Source organism: Berghia stephanieae, chromosome 3 (genome assembly GCF_034508935.2).
Source record: "Berghia stephanieae isolate SIO BIC M18660-M18661 chromosome 3, UCSD_Bste_1.3, whole genome shotgun sequence".
Lineage (NCBI taxonomy): Eukaryota > Metazoa > Mollusca > Gastropoda > Nudibranchia > Aeolidiidae > Berghia > Berghia stephanieae.
In genome coordinates, this window is record NC_088362.1 from 62,876,186 (window position 1) to 62,899,341 (window position 23,156).

At 36.5% G+C, this 23,156-nt stretch overlaps 1 protein-coding gene across 1 annotated transcript in view; it reads left to right on the forward strand.

Annotated features, from left to right (window-relative positions):
- Positions 1–23,156, forward strand: part of LOC144968167 (uncharacterized) — a 39,386-nt gene that overhangs the window by 15,265 nt on the left and 965 nt on the right. Inside the window, exons 5-7 of the mRNA XM_078906204.1 lie at positions 1,848–1,997; positions 16,619–16,683; positions 22,799–23,052. Coding sequence (XP_078762330.1) covers positions 1,848–1,997; positions 16,619–16,683; positions 22,799–23,052 — 469 coding nt within the window. The remainder of the gene's footprint in view (positions 1–1,847; positions 1,998–16,618; positions 16,684–22,798; positions 23,053–23,156) is intronic.

The window sequence follows — 23,156 nt, forward strand, 5'->3', positions numbered from 1 at the left end:
CTATGAGCTCTACTAACGACAACTCACTAGTTAGCGCAAAAACCAAATAATGACGTCAAAATGCCAGTCTTTTTGGGTTTCTTTGTCAGGCTATAACCTAACGATGGCTACGCTAGGACCCACCAGGACTTATACTTTGACGTCACTTTTTAGGTTTGTGTCAGCGTCTTGTGCCATAAGTTAAACTAATGAATAAAACTCACGGGTTGTTTTCTTTTGTGGCCAAACACTTGTCTTTTGACGTAATGTTCTGGTCAGTGTCAGGCTATAAGTTTACGAAAGCTACGGGCAGGTATAGCAGAAAGAATCATACAAAAATAATCCTTAAACAATAAGCTTGTCTCGACCGAGGATCGAACCTCAGACCTCTTACCGGGACTAAATTCGGACAGCCAGAAAGTCGATATTCAGTTGTTTAAAATTAAATGGCAGTATTACTAATCTAAGCAAACTATAGAGCTACATCTATTTCAATCGACGATTTGAGTTGAAGTGAAATACTCACCTCTTTAACTCGCCTGATTATACATAGCAACACACGCAAAACTAATTTAGTTTGATTGAGAGAATATAGTGAGAACAAATAACCTAACTGACGGGCTAAAAACATTTTTTTTTTCATGAGCAGAAATTCATTCAGATGGGTTTGTCTGAGTGGGCTTAAGAATATAGTCTAATATCTCGTTATTTTGATGGGTAAAAAAATCTAATGTTATAGATAGAATGAAGTTGACGTCACTTGGGTCTTTGTTATTGTTTATTGCCATCCACGTTTGTGAGTAAGGCTGACGGGCCATAGAACTCCACGCTACATGCTACACGCTGCACGCTACACGTTTTAAACGTGTATAGAAAAGTGAAAACTAGTTGTCTCTCTTATGCGGGGCCATACAACTCACTACACGCTACACGGGACTCGCTACATGTTACACGCGTGTAGAAAGAAATGGACATGCTCACTTTTTTGCCACACGTGTTGTTCTTCTACATCCGGCGACATGGACGACAACAAGGAAAAATTGATTGAAATGGTAAGGGCAAGGCCCTTCTCTGGGATCTGGGAAGAGTTCTTCATCAGGATTCTCAAGAAGATGACGGAATGTACGCTGGTACTCTCCTAGTGATTCTCTGAGAAGAAAATGTTCTCGGCACCATATGCTTTGTCTCTTTCGTAAAATCAGAACATCTTCTTCGTCGGAAGAATTCATCTTCGGAGAAAATAAAACAAAATCCCTCTGTCTCTGGCAAAATATGAAGCATGTAGCATGATAGTGTGAAGTTATATGGCCCAGGGTATGAAACGTGTAGCGTGTAGCGTGTAGCGGGTAGTTCTATGGCCTATCAGCCTAAGCCTCACTAAACTGTATTAACCAGACTATAAACTTTCAATGTTACACATAGTTTTGTGTCTTGGTCCGTTATACTTCCGGATGGCAATGTTGTGAGCTTCTTAGCCAAGCGCACACTATCTATAGCCTAATAAATCTGATTTGTTATAATTATGAAACCAAATCATAATTTCCATGAAGTTTTATAGAAAAACAAAATGTTATCTCAATGGGAGCGACCTATAATCAGGTTTTTGTCCAACCGAGTCATCAATCACATGATTTGTTGCTGTACAACAATAGGTTATTTCTTAACAAATGTAAACACGATGCGTTGTATATGAAAATTGTAAACATACACATGTGTCAAACTGAAAAATGACCAATCGTGATATTAGATAGACATTTCAAAAGCTTTGAACACTTTTCACTATGTGGGTCACTTTGAGCACACTGCAATGTAACCAATGAACTCGTGCATTCATTTCATGGTTCCATTATTCATCTCGACCCACTAAGGTGTCCTTGGTGTCCATGCAAAAGTTCCAGCCCCGGGTGGTGATAGAAGAGGTCATAGGTCGGGAGAGGAGCTCCACAAAGACAGAATGTTACCAGATTGTCTTCCCACAGACTTCATTCATGGCGGTCACTGCCTATCAGAATCAACAGGTAACAAAATAGCATATATCATGTCGATATCTTCTCTCTCTCTCTCTCTCTCTCTCTCTCTCTCTCACACACACACACACACACACACACAAACACACACACACACGCTCTCTCTCTCTCTATCTCTGTGTATGTGTATGGGGGGGTGTCTATCTATCTATCTATCTATCAATCGATCGATCTATATATATATATATATATATATATATATATATATATATATATATATATATATATATGATTGAGGGGAGTTAGCTGGAACCAAGTAGAGTGCTCAACAGTTTCTTGGAGCGAATTATTTGTTTATTCTCGCCTCGTTTTTGTTACTCTTGTTATTTTTCACCGGCACTTTCAATATATGTCAGTGGCTATAGCCAAATACCCATTCACAACTGAGTCAACTGGGGTAATATGTATATAGCACTTTAGTTATTGACATTACCTTGGGGCCAGATCATAGCCATTCGTCTGGTCATTGTCTCCTCTTTAAATTGCTTGACAGTGTTACAAGCCGAGACAGGCACTGTACCACTGAACTAGCGAGGCTACCGATTGGAAATGAATCATCTCAGACATATACAGATATATTGCCGATCTCTGGAAAAATATATATTTGAACATTTGGCCAGAAAACTCGTCCTTCAAATATCGATCGATTTAAATTACCATCATCTTGTCAAAAACTCTCAAACCTGGAACTTCAGGAAGTCCTAGATTTGAGAAGGTTTCCAAGATGATCGATATTTAAAGGACGAGAGTTCTGGTCAAATTTGTAAAACGTGTTTTTAAAAGTCCAACACCAATAGGACAGGTGTCGTCTTTGGCTTGTTCTATTTCAATTTTCTGACAACCCAGCATTAATTGCAATCATGGTATGTCTAGACACCTCAGCCACTAATTAACGACAAACATGGAGCCACTTGTTACTTATAGCACATTTTCAAGCACTTGCTTAGCGCCTTTGCGCCTCTGCCAAAGTGTGACAAGAAAGACTGGACCACCAGTGAATCACCAACAGACGACAGACGTTATCAAAGAATAGTAATAATCGCTGTCTCATCCAGTTTTTCCCTTCACCAACCGGCGTCCACTGACCCCTCAACAATGCTCTTCAGGAAAGAAACAACTGGCCAAGTGACCGTAACATCAAACGCAACCCGGTTGTTGTGAGATACCTTTGATCGTGATAACAAGATAGATATAGAACTTGTTGAGTTTTCTTGAGTCTTCAGAGAATCGTTATCTCTGAGGCTGTCCTGGGTGTGAAGATGGTGGGTTGATAAAATAGAAAAACTGAGTTTAGAAATTGTTGTCAACAACAGGAGAACGACAGAGGGTTTTCTATTGATAATAAAACCTTCTCAAGATCTTTTGGAGATTTCCTGTAAACCAGAAGTGAGATGTTCCAACGATATGTTGATATCGTCTTTGAAGGAGGTGTGTCTTCCCCACTTTGAATAACAGTTTTGTTTTTGAATCTGGCACAAACATTGTCGATATGTTACTATATTATGTATACTGTGTGTGTATGTGTGTAAGACTTATGTGTGTGTGCGTGCAATATCTGCAGGTATAGTGAATTCATCGTGTTTTGTTGATCGAGGGGAAACCCGAAAAGTCCACAGTATTTGTCTTCGTTTAATAAATTGAAGCTTCAAGCAGCAAGATTTTCATTAGTATTGTATTATTATGTCAAATTTTATTTTCATTTCCAAACGTTTTTACCCAGTAAATATTCGTACTCTGGAAAAACACTTATTTAGAAATTTAGCCAGAAAACTCGTCTTTCAAATATCGATTGATTTAAATGACCATTCAACAGGCAAAAGTCTAAAAACCTGGTATTTCGCGAAGTCTCCATAAAAGTCACAGTTTGAGAGTTTTTGCAAAGTCGAGGGTCGTTTAAATCGATCGATATTGAAGGACGAGTCCTAGGTCCAAACTTTTTAATACGTGTTTTTCCAGAGTACGGCAGTTTACTGATCAAGCATAAAAACACATTTCCTGAATCTGACCGCAGCCATCGTAAACTTATAGCCTGACACCGTAGCCATCGTTAACATTGACACGAGAACCGAAGCCATCGTTAACTTATAGCCTGACACTGACCAAAAAATGACGTCAAAATGCCAGTCTTTTGTAGAGCTCAAGGAAACAAGTGATTTCATTTGTTGAACTATTGAATACAACTCACGATTTGTTTTCTTTCGTGGCAAAAGACTGGCATTTTGACGTCATTTTTTGGTCAGTGCCAGGCTATAACTTTACGGTGGCTACGCTAACACTGACCAAAAATGACGTCAAAAGACACGTTTTTGGCCACAAAAGAAAACAAATCGTGAGTTGTATTCAATAGTTCGATCAATGAGATCGCATGTTTCCTTGAGCTCTACTAAGAACTCACAAGACGCTGCACAAACCTATAAGTCCTAGAGGGTTCTAGTATCAGACTATATGTTTACCTTCGAATTAAAATTTTAGATTCGTTCTATTGATTAAAATAATAAATCATCCTGTTGATGAAGTAGAAAGAATTCATGGAAAAGCAATAGAAAGGAAAGCATTCTCAATTACCAACAATAAAAAAAAACATATTTTATACCATGAATTTGATCTTTTGCCATCTGGGAGAAGTTTTTGTCAGATTAAATGTGGAACTAACAAGTATAAATCAACGTTCGTTCCATCAGCAATAAAAATGTTGAATATTTCGTATGGTACAGCAAAACCAAGGATTGATGCGTTGACTGATTGACTGATTAATTTGTTTAATGTTAGGCTAGATGAAGTGACCAATTGATAATGATGATAATATTTGGTGTTGAATTGCCAAGAATGTAACGAATTGAAAATGAAATGAAAATGTTAATGTTGTGTATGTCGCATGCGTGAAAGAAAGAGAGGAAGAGAGAGAGGGAGAGAGAGAGAGAGAGAGAGAGAGAGAGAGAGAGAGAGAGAGAGAGAGAGAGAATGGGTAGGAGTGAGGTGTCTGTTCAATGTTATAGTTATCATATAACGTTATGACAAGTGTAACTAAATGACAAATTGCCATATTTATGGACAATAAAGATCTATTATTATTATTATTATTATTATTGATTCATTGCGTTTAGTAAAAAAAAAAAACTCACAACATTAACACCTGAATTTTACGTACCAAGACACAAAGCTATGTGTAACCTTAAACGTTAATAGTCTGATCAATACAATTTAGTGAGAACTGACCATAAAAATGGCTCAACTTTGTGCCATCCAAAACGGGACTTGAACCCTGGACCTTCCTATCTGAAGGCGAGTGTCATACTACTAGACCACATAACCATACAGATAATAATACAGATTATTTAAAATACTTTGAAGATATTTATATACAACATTACATCATAAATCCAATGAACCAATCATATCTAACAGCATTTGCGGCTTTGCCGTCTTGTGGTATGACACTCACCTTTGGATCGGAAGGAATAGGGTTCGAGTCCCGCTCTGGGCGGCGCATGTTTGAGTCCTTTAAAAAGTCTCTTTACTCACATTTTCTCACCGTACTCAGGTGTAAAATGAATACCTGGCCGTTAACAGTGTTGTCTCTGTCCGAAAAAAATGATAATATCGCCTAACAGGCGTCATGTCTCGTCCTACACGTTACGTGTTGCCGTTGGCTAGCTCGGGACCCCTTGTAAAGCGCTTTGAGCATTTTAGTTAAATATTGCGTTATACGAAAGCTCAAGTTTTAAGTTTTAAAACACATTTATGATTCAGTTTATCATTCATTTTCATTCGATTTGAAGTGGTGATGATAATGTCAGTGCGATGAGTGATGGCTATATCTCAAGGGCTTGCGACTCGTAACTCTACGAGTTGACAAGTGCCTTGATTGCTATCAGAGTTCAGGCCGTTGTCTAACGTACTCAGGGTATCGGCCTGAATTTGAGATATGTTCGCACTTTTCCATCAACCATTCAGTCTGAAGGATCTCGGTCGACGTGTAACTTATTTGTAGGTCTGATAACTCAATCACTTATGGGCTCATTTTTGTTATGGAAATCTCAAAAAATGACGTAAAGTGTTGTCGACTATAACAATGTTAAACTAGGCTCATAAGTGGGTTTGGATGTCAGACCTGCATATTAGTATACGTCGATCTCGTTCCTAGGGATGACTTCATTAATCCATTGAAAGCAGAAATCGATTTCACACGATTAGATGTATTGATTATATTTTTTCCCCAAAAAAAACGTCACAAGAGTCAATAATTAAATTTAAAACTAGCGGTGCCTAAATAAGCCAATACGATGGGGAGAAAGATAAAGTGAGTGAATGTGACTTCATATAATGTAAGGGAACAACGAAAAACAAACGAGGTTTCGACCATTGGCTTTCTTCAAGTAAACACGAAATATGTTATAGGTATTAGATTGTCATAATAGTTAAAACATTATAGGTAAAAAATGTGTGTGTTTGTTTGTGTGTGTGTGTGTGTGTGTGTGTGTGTGTGTGTGTGTGTGTGTAAAGGAAGAGAGCGAGAAAGAGAGAGATTGAAGGAGAGAGAGAGAGAGAGAGAGAGAGAGAGAGAGAGAGAGAGAGAGAGAGGGCGAGTTTGAGATAAAGTCCTTCAGTCCTTTTATTTCACTACACATCTTGACACAACAAAAAGTCCATTCTGTAATAACGTAAAACTCAATCCATACTGCCATACTATGGAAAAAACGCGCATAAAAAAATTGGCCAGGGAACTCGACCTCCAAATATCGATCGATTTCAATGATCGGCAACGTGGTCATTTGGTATGACACTCAGTTCGGATCGGCAGGTCCCGGGTTCAAGCCTCGCTGGGCGTATAGTTCTCACCGTAATCAAGTCTAAAATGAGTTATAAGAAATAATATTAATAATAATATTAATAATAATAATAATAATAATAATAATAATAATAATAATAATAATAATAATAATAATAATAATAATAATAATAATAATACTATCAATAATAATAATAATAATAATAACAATAATAAAACAAATATTAATAATTATAATGATGATAATAATAATAATAATGATCATGATTATGATGATAATAATAATAATAATAATAATAATAATAATAATAATAATAATAATAATAATAATAATAATAATGATAATAATAATAATAATAATAATAATAATAATAATAATAATAATAATAATAATAATAATAATAATAATAATAATAATATATAATAATAAATAATAACAATAATAATTATAACAATAATAAAACAAATATTAGTAATAATAATGATAATAATAATGATAATAATAATAATAATGATTATGATGATGATAATAATAATAATAATAATAATAATAATGATAATAATAGTAATAATAATAATAATAATAATAATAATAATAATGATATAATAATAATAATAATAATAATAATAATAATAATAATAATAATAATAATAATAATAATAATTATAATAATAATAATAATAATAATTACAAAAGCAAATTCAATCAATTGCCTTAAAACACCTACATTTCACAACAACAAAAAGTCATGTATAAGTATTTCGACAACATCAGACGGTATATTCTTTCAATAACAAATTATTAACAATACTAGCAACCCCCCCCCCCCCCCCCCCCCCCCACACACACACACACTCACCCTTCTCCTCCCTCCTCCTCCTCCTCCTCCTCCTCCTCCTCCCATCCCACTCCAAGAGCCACTCAATGGCGCCTATAGGCTCTCAGGCTCTACCCCGAACACACCACAGATTAAGTCTCCAAGATAGGCCAAAATCCCCATTGCACCATTGAGGACTCTTGACTCCGGCGTAAGACAAGACTGTGGACTTTTTCACCCACTTTCGCGTTTCCCCACATCTCGTACTTCAGTCAACGAGCAACCCATAAAGATAATTGTCAAGTTTAAAATACGTAGATATTTTTAAATAACTTGAGCATTTATATAGCGCAATAATCCACTAAACGTGCTCAATCCACTTTTCAAGAGGGTCTCTAGCCAACAGCAACACTTAACATTTAGAACGATATTTGCTTCCTGTTAGGCTATAAAACAATTTTTTTAAAGACAGATACAATGCTGTTAACGGTCAGGTATTCATTTTACACCTGAGTACGATGAGAGACCGTGAGTAAAGAGCCTTTTCAAAGGACTCAACTATGCGCCCAGCAAGGCTCGAACCCAGGACCTCCCGATCCGAAAGCGAGTGTCATACCACGAGACCACATAGCCGCGTCATAATTTAGGTATAGATAGTATGCAGATGACGTCACTCAGGCCTTTGTTATTGTTTTTGCCATCCGCGTTTGTGAGTTGTTCTCACTAAACTGTATTAACCAGACTATAAAATTTCATGGTTACACAGAGTTTGTGTGTTGGTCCGTTATACTTCCGGATGGCAATGTTGTGAACTCCTTGGCATTCTATCTTTTAATGCCCCCCGAGTTGTGATTCATAAGATCACTTTTCAGGGTTGAATTCATCCCCAAAATAATACCGTTTAGTGAGGACGGATTACAAAGGAGTTATAATCAGATCAGAACGGAAGATGATAAGACGTAATTGTTACTATTCAATGTATGAAAGGGTTTTGACAGTATCCGATTGTTAATCTCTTTGTATTTATTAAACGAGTTATTTTTATCATGCCCAATAACACAACGAGCTTGCGAGAATGTATTAGTTATTACACGATAACAAGTTAACGAGTTTAATAAATACAAAGAAATAAAAGAATACGTTTATTCCACCCTTCCAAGTAAAATTATTAGATATTTTGTAACCAAATGGTAAGGTATTAGTAATTCTATTCACCATAATTTGTATCTTTCTCCTTCTGCATGAATGACAATTTGGCCCAAAATTAAAAACGTTTTCTTTGTATTCATGCGCACCAAAAGATTATTTATAATTACCAATCAGCTGTCTTTTACACCTAATTTCACACCAATAAACTGTGCGATAATATTCTGTAAACGTTGGATAAAATTTACATTCAACGCATTCAAAGCCTTATTCAAAGATGACATATTTACTAAGAAATGATAGGGGTTTGTGACGAGAGGGCTGGAATAACAGGTACTAAATAACTGAAGCACACTGAGAGATGGAAAGCATATTATTGTAGTTATCTACGGCAAAGTGGAGACATACATCACTTGTTAATCTCTCTCTATCTCTCTCTCTCTCTCTCTTTTCTCTTCTCTCTCTCTCTCTCTCTCTATATATATTATATATATATATATATATATATTTCTCTTCTGTCTCTCTCTCTCTCTCTCTCTCTCTCTCTCTCTCTCTCTCTCTCTCTCTCTCTCTCTCTCTCTCGCTCTCTTTTTTTCTTTCTTTCTCTCAATATATCCCTGTATCTCTGTCTCAATCTGTCCCAACCTGTCTCTCTCTCTCCCTCTCTTTCTACCCCCCTCTCTCTCTCTCTCTCTCTCTTTTTTTTTTCTCTCCCTTTTTCTCTCTCTCACCCCTCTCTCCCCTCTCTCTCTCTCTTCTCTCTCTCTTCTCTCTCTCTCTCTCTCTCTCTCTCTCTCTCTCTCTCTCTGACAATTGGATCCCGGATCAACCTTCCATACATCGTGACATTCTGTATCTTTATTCCTCCAAGACAATCACAACAAGGCCAATAATGACGGTGTTTCTTTTTTAGGAAAACGCCGAAACAAGACGAAACCCGACAACGCTATGGGAAGTAGGCAGCAGTGGGGAGTGAACCTGGGACTCAGGGAGGTGTACACCAGTGGGGAGTGAACTTGAGACTATGAGTTTCGGCGGGTTTCGTAAAAAAGCAATACCAGGAGGGTATTACATTTTTACGAAACCTGCCGAAACCCAACGTGCCCGACAAAACCCGACAATATCCGACAACGTTATGGGACATGAGCAATAATGGGAAGTGAACCTGGGACTCAGGGAAGTTTACACTAGTGGGGAATGAACCTGGGACTATGGGTTTCGGCGGGTCTCGTAAAAAAAAAGAACCACCCCAATAATTAAGCCAAACCAACGAAATAAAAACAAAACCAAAGCTTTCTCGTTCCCGGAGACGACGTTATCTCATTTTTCACAGAGCAGTACTCAAACCCATGACCTTCCGATCCGAATGCAAGTGTCATACCTAGCTGTTCCTAGAGAAATGGGTGCGGACAACCGTTTTTAGAATTCGCCCAACAGGTGATTGTTTGAGCTGATAAAATATGTGAAATAAGTGATATACACTCAATCTTAATCTTACTTCTTAATAATCCATCCTGTCAATATAGATAAAGAAGCCATCAATACTATAGAATTCATTCAATCGTCTTCCCGGGGATTTCAACACTTCCTGGTCTAGTCTGATCAGGACATGTTTTCATGTCGAGTTTCGGTTATTCTCAATGATGTTGAAAACATTTCAAAATATTTTTTTCTGAGAACCCAAAAGACGGATTTCATTTTATCAAGAGGGCGGTACGGGTTAGGCCATGCTTTTCTTAGAAAATATAGAAAAATAGAGTTTAAAAAAAGTATTATTATGACTTCGATTAAGTTTTTGCACATAATTTTTCATGATAAAGATCTATTATCTTTTATTTTATTTATTCATTCATTTATTTATTTATTTATATATTTATTTATTTATTTATTTATTTATTTGTTTTATCAATTTTATTACTATTATTATTATTATTATTATTATTATTATTATTATTATTATTATTATTATTATTATTATTATTATTATTATTATTATCATTGTTATTATTACTATTATTATTATTATCATTATTATCATTATCATTATCATCGTCATCGTCATCATCATCGTCATCATTATCATCACCATCATGATCATCATCATCATAATAATTATTGTTATTATTACTATTATCATCCTTATCATTGTTAATATTATTATTATCATTATTCTTATTATCATCATCATCATCATCATCATCATCATCATCATCATCATCATCATCATCATCATCATCACATCTTTTCATAGTCTTAATGTTGATGGTAAATAAAATAAATTATAAAAATAGTATATTATGAAACAGTGACGTATGTAAAAAGCTGAACAAGCCATTTTTCCATATTGGTATCACCAATATTCTCACAGGTGATAACACAATCAATACACGGATTATAATGGTTAGATATTTTTACCATTCGTTCCCAAGGAAGATCGAACTTTGTTTCCACCTTACAACATCCCAGGTGTTTGATAAGGTCACATGACATAACATTGACAAGTTAACTGCAGTACTATGAAAAGGGTACACGTACTTAAAAATTTTGGTCAGAAAACTCGTCCTTCAAATATTATCGACCAATTTAAATAACCCTCATCTTGGCAAACATTTTCAAACCGGGGGCTATTAAGAAGAACTCGCGAAGTCCTAGGTTTGAGAGTTTTTTTGCCAAAATAGGTTCTCGGTTCGAGTCGTGCTTTGAGCAGCGCATAATTGATTCCTTGGAAATGGCTTTCCTTACATTGTCTCACCGTACTCAGGTGTAAAGTGAGTGCCTGGCCGTTAACAGTGTTGTCTCTGACAGAAAAAAACAATTATAATATCGCCTAACGGACGTCATGTCTCGTCCTCCATATTAGGTGTTGGTGTCGGGTCAGGCCCCCTTGTAAAGCGCATGGAGCACGTTTAATGGATATTGCTCTATATAAATATTCAAGTCTATTTTATTTTTGATCTCTCATTTTATAATGAGGGTGTTATTAGATTGTTCCCTTTCGTTTTCAATTCATTCCAAGAAAATTAAAACAAAGAGTGCATATTTCCATTACAACAATGAGATGAAAACAATTTGGGCTATCTTGTAACTTGTAAATAAGTATCTACACACTGGTTTGATAGTATTCCCATTACAAGAATGAAACTATAACAATTTTGGTTATCAAACTTGTAAATAAGGATACGTTGGTTTAAGAGTATTTCCTTTATAACAATAAATTATAACAATAATTAGGTTGTCAAACTTGTTGGTTTGAGAGTAATTCTAATATAACAATGAAACCACAACAATTTGCGTCGTCAGACCATGAAAAAAACATATGTTTGTTTGATTGAATTATTACAACAATGAAACCATAACAATTTGCGTCGTCATACTATGAAACAAACATTTGTTTGTTTGATTGAATGATTACAACAATGAAACCATAACAATTTGCGTCGTCATACTATGAAACAAACATTTGTTTGTTTGATTGAATTATTACAACAATGAAACCATAACAATTTGCGTCGTCAGACTATGAAACAAACATTTGTTTGTTTGATCAAATTTTTACAACAATGAAGCCATAACAATTGTGTCGTCAGACTATGAAATAAACATTTGTTTGTTTGATCGAATTATTATAGCAATGAAACCATAACAATTGGGTCGTCAGACAATTGAGAATAATTTCATTACAACACTGAGACCACAATATTGGGGTCGTGAGACTAGTGCGACTATGTGGTCTTGTGGTATGACACTCGCTTTCGGATCCGAAGGTCCTGGGTTCGTGCCTCGCTCGGCGCATAGTTGAGTCCTTGGAAAAGGCTCTTTACTCACATTCTCTCACAGTACTCAGGTGTAAAATGAGTACTCGCCCGCTAAAAGCGTTGTCTCTGTTCGAAAAACAAGTTATATCGCCTAACAAGCGTCATGTCCTGTCCTAATTGTTAAATGTTGCTGTTGGCCAGGGACCCCTTGTATCGAGCTTTGAACACGTTTAGTGGATATTGCGCTATATGAATGCTCAATTTAGAATTTATAAAAGTTGACAAAGGATATAATAGATCATTATAACACCATAGCGGGTCATTTTGTTCTTTAAAAGAGTTTCATTTTCCTACCACTAGATAACAATTTTTACATCAGAGGATGGTCGCAACTATAAAAACAAATTCCTTTGATGTTTCAAATTCAACAATCTAAAAACAAACAAACAAAAACAAGCACACAGATAAAAAGATAAGAGCAGAATGACACATATAGGAATCAGACAAACAAACAAACAAACAAGTAAACCAACAACAACCAGGTTTGACGCGATTATTGGCAATGTCAAAATGACAGAACAATGTCAAATTGATCGTGATATCATTACCTGTTATTGATAGACATTGTCAAACTATGTATTCATATTTGCAGGTCTGATAACCCAACGAAATTACTGGCTTGACGGAAAATTGTTGTAATGGACAATATTAGGGGGGGGGGGGGGGGGGCAGCGTGGCTCAGCGGTATGGTCTTTGCCTCGTACCCAAAAGGTACCGACTTCGATCACCCGCCTCTGAGCTATGTGGCATTGAACAAGTCACCTCACCCTAGTTCAATGTACGTCGGTGCATTGCGGCTGACGCGCCTTGGTTATTCTAGTCTTCCCTTGGAACAGACCCTAGAGACAAATTCCATCAATGGGATGAATAAAGGGAATTTTATTATCTTATTTTTTTTTAATATGTTGTGTAGAGGGTATTTCCATTACGACGAGCCCGTAACTATTAACGAATTACCAAACGTGTATTAGATAAGTGAATGTCCGTGTTTTGCAAGCTAAAAAAAAAAACAAAAACAAATCAAATCCAAAACAAAAACAACAACCCAACATGGTTACACAATCTAATGTCAAATCTCACTTTATATAATATTATGAAGGCTGGTTTTCCAAAACTCGTTAAGTCAATTTTTCTACTTTTTGAGATTTTCCATCAATGAGATCAATTGAAATGTAAATTTTATTTTAAGCATCAAATGGCACCAGAATATTTTCTAGATTTGTGTGAATTTGAAGTTTAAATATGATAAAATAATAGACCGAGTGAGATATTTTAGGGGAAATAATCCTCAATATCTCAAAATGTGAAAAAAACGGAGTTACGGAGTTTTTGGAAACAATCCGCTCTTCATGCTTTCAACGATTACCTATCACCATTCTAATCGCCATTGTTATCAAATCTAAGCCATAAGTATTTTAAAGTACCTCACAGGTTTGCTCGTAGACTATCAGATTGATAAAGCCGTTGATTGAAAACTCGCGCTGTATTTTATGTAAAGGTCAAATACTGGAACACGTATTTCAAAGTTTGACCAGTAATCCAGTCATTTTTAAAATATTAATTGATTAAAATGACTCTCATCTTGGCAAACACTTTCAAACCTGGGACTTGGCATTTTAATCGATCGATATTTGAAGAACGAGTTTTCTGGCCAAAAATTTAAATACGTGTTTTTACAGATTACGACAGCATAGTCGTTTGAGAGAGAAAAAATAACAAACAAACCAACTTTTAAAAAAGACCTACTTTCATTAGATTTACTTTTCGACATACTTTTCATCTGACTTTTTCTAATCTTACAGAGAATATGGCTATTAAGCTTAAATGCTGGCTAACAATATTCGCGGCGTTTGTGTGTGTGTTGAACCCATGAACTCAAGAAGTCGGGGAGAGCGGCTCAAGATAGACACAGAGTTTGAAACCACTTCTATGGAGTGATGGATAGCTCATACGGTAGAGTCACGCTCTTCCCGGCCAAGCGGATTTGTCGCACCAGTAAGGTCGTGACTTCAAGCCCCCATCGCCGTCGCGAAATTATTATTCTCTGTTGTCTTCTGACATTTTCCTACTTACTTCATTTCTTGTTATATAATATACAATTCTTTCATCTCTTCGTATTTATTAAACGAGTTATTTCTATCGTGCTCAATAACACAACGAGCTTGCGAGTAAGCGTTATTGTACGATTAAAAAATATAACGAATTTAATAAAGACAAAGAAATGAAAGAATAAGTTTACTCTACCACTCCAAGTAAAATTATTAGATATTTTGTAACAAAATGGTATGGTATTAGTACTTCTATTCACCACAAATTGTATCTTTCTCTTTCTGCTTGAATGGCAATTTGGCCCAAAACTAAAAACGTTGGATTTGTATTCATGTGCACCAAAAGATTATTTATAATTACCAATCAGCTGTCTTTTACACCTAATTTCACACCAATAAAATGTGCGAAAATATTTTGCAATCGTTGAATAAAATATGTTTATTCAACGCGTTCAAAGCATTATTCAACGATTACGTATTTACTAAGAATTTATGATAGGGTTCTCCAATGAGAGGGATGGAATAAAAATTTCACCCACATTTCATTTTTAATTGAAGCTAGATATGAATTCAATTCTCTGCATTTTGAAATGATTGGGCTTTCAGGAGATTAACCACGAAATGTGTTTTGACAATCAAGGACACTGCAATCATTGCTTTGGTTAAGAGGACATCATCAGCTATTGAATGTTGTTATGCTAATCCATAAAGATATTGATAAAAGCTTTAATGTCTACTATATGGATATTTCATTCATTATTGTTACATTACATTATTATTTTTATTTAAAAATAAAAAAAAAATTATTAATTTTTTAAACAAATATTAAAAAGTAATCCTTCAGAGCCATGGAGTTTATCCCGGTTTCTATAGCGTGAAACGGACAATAACAATTGCTTGCTACCTTTTCGATAGGACACTAGTCTATTGCAAGGTTCTTTCCGCCAGATCTAACAGACCCAGCTACCCAATCACTACTGGTTGGACGGGGGGGGGGCGGGGGGGGGGGGGTCAGAAATTAAATTTAGACTGCATCCGGGATCGATCTCGTTCCCTTTGAATGTGAAGCGGAGTGCTCTACCAACTGAGCTATCGGGACTGCCAAACAAATATAATGAACTTATAGATTTCATCCAAACTTCATATTTTTGCTATCGATTCAAATTTCAAAGTATCAGTATCACGTTATCTAGTGGCAGGAAATTGAAACTGTCTGAAAGAAGAGGCTGTCCATCCATATATTATCGTCTTCGTGAATTTACATACTTGAGCTTTTTTATATAGCGGTATATCCACTTACTGTGCTCAAAGCGCTTTACAAAGGGGTCCCTGACTAACAGCAACACTAACATGTAGAACGAGACATGAGGCCTGATTGGCGATATTACAATTTATTTTCCGACGGAGGCAACGGTGTTAACGACCAGGTACTCATTTTATACCCGAGTACGGTGAGAGAATGTGAATAAAGAGCCTTTTTACTAGGACTCAACAATGCGCCAAGCAAGGTTCGAACTCAGGACCTTCCGATCTGAAAGCGAGTGTCATTCCACAAGACCACCTAGCCGCACAATGTACACGTCTAACAATCCAAATTGGTATGGTCTCAGTGTTGTCGCGGACATTCACTCAAACCAATGCAAGTCTATATACAGGTCTGTCAACCCAAAGTCTACGGCATTGGTGTCGATATTAAGACTTACTGACAGAGCATTAAAATACAAATAGATTAAAATTCCCTTTATTCATCCCTTTGGGAAATTTTGTCTCTATGGTCTATTTCAAGGAAGACTGGAATAACCCAGGCGTCAGCCGCAGTGCAGTGCCACAAAATGAGCTAGGGAGAGGTGAATATTTGCTCAAGGCCACACAGCGCAGCGGCGGGTGATCGAACTCGGTACCTTTCGGGTACGAAGCAAAGACTGTACCTCTGACCCCCCCCCCTCCCCCCGGCCATATCAACTAATCTCCACATTTTGTTGGTTCTTTTTTCCAGATTACGACATTGAAAATTGCAAGCAACCCGTTTGCCAAAGGATTCAGAGATTCTGGTAAACTAAGGTAAGCTACGTGACAGCCAATGATTTGAAAGAAAAAGAAAAATTATAAGAATTATTATGGACAATATTTTGCTTCATTTTTTGAGATTTCCATTACAACAATGCGTCTTCTGCCTCTTCTCGCATCCACATCCAACGCCCTCTTCATACATTTACATTGTTTCCACATTTGACAAAATGTGATATTTTGTAACCTTACATATTTGTGTTTGTTTTTTGTCTCCTGACGAAGGAAACAAAAGCCGAAACGTTGTTTGTTTTGTGTTGTTCCCTTATATATGAGTCACATTTACTCACTTTATCTTTCTCTCCATTTTATTGGCTCATTTAGGCACCTCTAGTTTTGGTTAAACTAGGGCCATAAGTTGGTTTGGATGTCAGACCTGCATATATTTACACGTCGGTGTAAGTTCTTGACTATTTCCTTTATTTGATTCCAGCTCACCAGTTTTGGAATTGATTTTGTTCCAAAAGATAGTTTTCGTAACGTTTAAACACAAAATGACATCAAGATTTAATTTAGTCATTTTCTAAGAATTATAGAGATAATCCAACCTTCATCATTCTTTTGAAGTAAAAATGAAAAGTGCCCATAAGGAATTGGGTTATCAGACCTGCAAGTGAGTGCAGGCCGGCTTACACCCATATTTTTTCACTTCAGTGTACATATATTGAAAAAGTATGGTTTATACATTATTTAATATCCTTCATTTTGAACATTCCTGGAAAAACTGTTCATTCATACTAATGCAATCTATTAGACTCCGTTTGGACTCATTCACACTGATGCAATCTTTTGGAATCCATCTGGATTTCAAGCTCAAGTTTGATGAAATCCTTTCAAATGTTCCCAAGAAAAAGTCCAAAAACTTTTCTGATCGGCCCTTTCATCTCGATGCTCCATTTATCAAATTTCTCGTCCAATTTTTGACAAAATTACTAAAACAATGAATGTTGTTTACATTAAACTTAAAACTGCTTCTTGTAAGACCAAAATTAGCTTTGCTGAATGTTTGATGTTATTTGTTTTATCTATATGTCCGGAATATAATACTGCCGTGATATGAGAAAAAGACGCATAACGGGAAAACCTACTTTTTCAGGAAACGCAAAAAACTGTTTTACTTAATAACATTGTAACTATTGGCTCGAATCTAAAAGAATTAATAGATAATTAGAGATAATTTTTTTTGTTATTTTATTCATGGAACTTGAAAACCAAAATATTTGTATCAACTGTGTAATTCACCAAAAGACCTTTTGCCAAATCCATGATTGAAAATTGATTGACACATGTCTTTGACAGATAGACGCAAAAATATTATACGTCCATCGCACTTTCGGATGTGTATCCAGTGTGTGACAAACGGACGCATATTGTTTTTGCGTCTATTTGTCATAGACATGGGCTAATTTAGCGGTAATGTGCATATTGATATACAGTGTCATGTGAGGACGCATATCGCCCAATGTTAAGTTATAATAAGCAAAAACATCATAATCACAGGTCCCTAGAATAATCAGAAGAAACCAACCAAAAACATATAGGATATCAGGCTGAACATGCTTTATTGTTTCAGAACAATTGCACCAGTCATGTAAATTTTCATAATATTTTCATTTGCCGTGATTTGATTAGCATTATTTGTATAACTAGTACTAACTCTCTTTCTCTCCCTCTTTCGTTATAGTTCACTAACATGGAGTTTGCTTTTGTAATCATTGCTAATATTATCACATACATATCATATTCCATCTCTTCTCTTTAGATAATGAATTGAATCATTACTTTGATGTTAAAATTGCATGCTCGTACACATTGTTTGGAAGAGCAACGTTTCCAACTAGTCAGTGAATGATGAAGGGACATTCACTTGTAGGATTTGCAAAGATTTTTACTCGTGGAGCTGGTTGGTAGGTCTATCCAGTACTTTCGTCTATTGGGGGGGGGGGGGGACGTCAAACCCACAAGTTGTTTCACGATCTCATCCTACTTGTAAATCCTACACCCCTGGGTGTTTTGTACGAAACTTTGGCGTACAAACAAATCCGCGTGTTTCAGAATGTCACATTCGTTGAAGTTATTTTGAAGAAGAGTGTCTTTGGTGACCCTCGCCTGAATTCAGCACAAACAACCTTAGCTAGGTGGTAGGGACGATTGTCAGCTTTGCTCAACAGATAACTACTGACTCCAGAATCCCAGTTGGCAAACCTCAACGGCATTGTCTGGCAGTCTGCTTCTACGACACATTGTTCAAATTCATTGAGATCAAAGATTTTGCCGTCTTTCTGCCTCGGAACTCTTTGGATTCCGGCATGGGTGGAGTCAGCTGCCATAAAAGTATGACCAGGCTCGAAATAGTTGATTGTGATGTGGTTGCTTTTGTAGTAGTCTAATCATTTACAAGATGAAGTAACATAGTATAAAGGGTACAATTTATATTTTGGGCGCTACAGTTATCCAGTGAGAGTGTCACAGATTCGGCATCACGCTTATATATTAGGTAAGAAGCTGATGCAAGGTCTTCATCTTTTCGTCCTAAAATTGATTCATTCCATATCACGGCAATGTCCTTTTCACTTTTTTTGAAGCCCACTGGTGCAAATGTCTCATTGAATAAGACCAATCTTCTTGTGAAAATGATTCTGTTAAACTGATTCATTCTCGGCAGCAAAATTACTTTTTGCAGATCAGCGGCAAACACTGGCGTTTTCGTTCTTATCTGCATTCCATTGATACCTCTTTCTAGCATTTCTGTATCGTGTCCGATGGATGATTTTTTCGGCACACGGTTCACACCTTTCTTCACAGTTACATAGTTGTTTGTGCAACAAGAAGGACTTACATTTTTCACATTCTTCCTGACCAAGTACAGCTCGTGAGATGTTAAGGTCTTTAAATGCAGAATAGTAGAGTTTCTTTGATATGGCTTTTCCAGTGACTGCGCAAAAGTTTTCGTGCATATTGATGATCAGATCAGATGGTAAATATCTCCTGAAAAGCGCGTGTTCACGTCTATAATGAAAAATGCTTGCTTTATATTTCTCTATGTGTTCATGGATAATGCTGTGGTCAATCTTGTGCCAGGGACTATGATGTCCACGATTGTCAACAAGGGGTACTTCTATGACATTGTTTTCGTTAACACCGACATCCTTGAAAGCGCTCCTTATCAGTTTGCCACTATTAGCTTTGAATCCGAGAGTAGTAAGGAAGAACTTTTTGCACACGGGATGGAAGACTCCATCTTCCTGTTTCATTGTATATTTGCATGTACATGACTAGGCACTTTTCTCCTTGGAAAGAATGCCTTCGCCCTGATCTCTGCATTCTGTTTTACTTACCCAAGTCCGTACACATTTGCGCTGGTCCTTCCAATCCTCTCCCCAAAACATCTGTTAAGCTCCCGTCGCTGGTACTCCAAGAATCTGTCACGGCATATTTTGGAGCAGGTAGGCGAACATCCTTCCAAGACCGAATGCTTTTCTCTCATTCGCAAAGGCTTGTGTATTTCCTCGTCTGCTTTTTGTATCGGCGTCTTGTGCTTTCTCTTTTTTGAGTGAGTAGACACTGTCTCTATTTCTAGATATGGTGTATTTATTGTTTCACTCTGCTATCATGGTCTCTATAATCGATGACACACCTGGAACATGCTCTCCTTCAAATATTTCTCCTAAACCGGCAAAGGATGCCGGCGTAGCCGTTTCGGACAAATACTCTTCCTCTTAAGCAAATGGAACTTTAGGGTCAGTAGTTTCGGCGATATATTTAGAAGCAAGTTCCAAATACATTTCAAATTCTGAGTCACTATCTAAACTTTGTTTCTCAATGGTAAATTCAACACAAAATCCATATCGTTTGCATCTGCTTCTTTTATCTCAACAGCCATTTTACGTGCTTCTACTGCAGATTTTCATATCAGTGATCCGTGTTGAGGTAAACCTATCTAGCTCGTCTCCTCCGTTTTTCTTGTTGTCCGTGGTTTCTTTAAATCTTTTCCTCTCTGCTTTTATGACACTCATACATCATGTAATTCCTCCTGATAGAGGTTTCACTGTTGATCTGAGCTAGCTGTTTCAATGGAATGTCAATATCTGAATCACAGGAGTCTGATTGTCATGATTTATTTAATCTGGGTTGGCTGAGGTGGAGGTACCGGTGGTTCTTTTAGGGGTTCGATCATATCTGATGAAAGAGATATAAATATGGATATTCAAAAATTGAACGGGAGTGGACTTATTCATTAAAATAATCTTTATCATAAAGTAACGTTGTTATGATATGATATTGAGTTACAGTTGCTTGCCTTTCCCAAAAAAAATATTGAAACAGGTTATTGAGGGCTAATTGGATGCATAGCTACTTATTGTCTCAGTCGTTAAGGTTTTCACTTTGATTCAGAAGGTACCGAGTCCGACACAGTCCTAGGTTGGTTTTCAGGCCCGATTGTTTTTTTTAAATATTTTTCCCACTGTCCTGATCCCAAGCAAGGGGGGTGCGCAGTTTGGTCAAATTTCAATGGAAAGGTGGGGTGCGCACTTTAGTAGAAAGCCGGGGAGATGGGGGGGGGGGGTGTTCATTTTCACCAAAGAAGGGGGTTTGACCGAATAATTCAACCACAGCAAATTACAGGGACAGTATTTTGTCTATTTAAGAATGAATTTTAAGTTTAATAAGATCAAAAGCAGGGAGGGGAGGTTCGCGAAAATTCCGAAAATTAATGGATGGGGTGGGGGGGGTGGGCGTCTATTTGATACACTAGAATACTACTACTACTACTACTACTACTACTACTACTACTACTACTACTACTATCTCTCTATCACTACTACTACTACTACTACTACTACTACTACTACTACTACTACTACTACTACTCCTCCTCCTACTACTACTACTACTACTACTCTACTACGACTACTACTGATACTACTACTACTACTACTACTACTACTACTCACTACTACTACTACTACTACTACTACTACTACTACTATACTACATAACTACTACTACTACTACTACTAATGTACATACAAATGCTTTAACTGCTACTACTAATACGACTACTACTTATTCTACAACTTATACTTTCATAGTGATATAACGATGATGACTATAATAATAACATTAATATTAATAATTGTCATCATAATGATAATCATAAATATAGTACATGTAATAACAATAACAGTAGTTCTATTAGCATGTAAATCAACATTTGTCTAAGTTAAATATCGCAAACACAGATAAACCGTCAATAGCAAATAATTATTAAACATCCTCACTAATATGACAAGTAATTATATGATTATATACATAAAATCTTTCATCACTTGAATAGGAAAAGGATAAAACTCACCCAAGGAAATGAAGAATTCACACCAAAACAACAAGTTACTCGTACGTCTTTGATGATTGACTATTTGATGAAAATTGGAGAACAATGATATGTTCTTTCCACCGTCACCAGTCGTAATAAAAACGGCCGCATATATCTTAATTTTTGGAGAGTGTCTTGGCAGAAAGTCGCATATCCGAAATGCGTCTTTTTGTGAAAGACAAATTATGTCCTTCGGTGGACGAATAAGAGAAAAAGACGCATATTACAAAATGCGACCTTCTGTCATATCCACATTCAATATGCGTCAATCTGTCATTCCTCGAAACGAATTTAAACCAAATTAGGTCAAGTCGCATATTTTCAAAATGAAACAGATTTTTTATTTCAACGATTGAGCTACCAAACCCAGATAGAAAAATGCGCCTTTCCCTCAAGTATATGAATCCCAGAAAATGTCAATTTGACCTAGATACCGATATGCGTCTTTCTTCCCTATCACGGCAGAATAGTACTGTAAAAATGCACCTGGAGCTTTTATCAAACGGATTAGGTGCGATAAAAACGTCCTTTATCATCATCATCATCATCATCATCATCATCATCATCATCATCATCATCATCATCATCATCGTCATTATTGTTATCATTACCATAATTTATAATTATTATCATCATCATCATCATCATCATCATCATCATCATCATCATCATCATCATCATCATCATCATCAAACATCCATTCATATGAGCATCCCACAATTCCTTCTCCAGATACCCTTACGACAGCAAGTTGTTCAGTCCCTTCCATGACCCAGACTCACACATCAGGCTTGCTTACGACACGTCAAGGGCCTTTACTCCCAATGGACATTCCAGTCCCTTCAATGACCCAGACTCACACGTCAGGCTTGCTTACGATACGCCGAGGGCGTTCACTCCCAACGGACATTCCTTGTTGGAGGCCATGGAAAATCGCCTTGACCGGAAACGCTCTCATTTACATCAGTGGGGTTTTGACCATGATGGTAAGAATAACACTGCAAATGTGTATATTATACAAAATGTCATCTTTAACAATCTTTTCAATTCTCTATTTTTTTTTTAATTCTTTGTTTAGCCTCTCCAAACT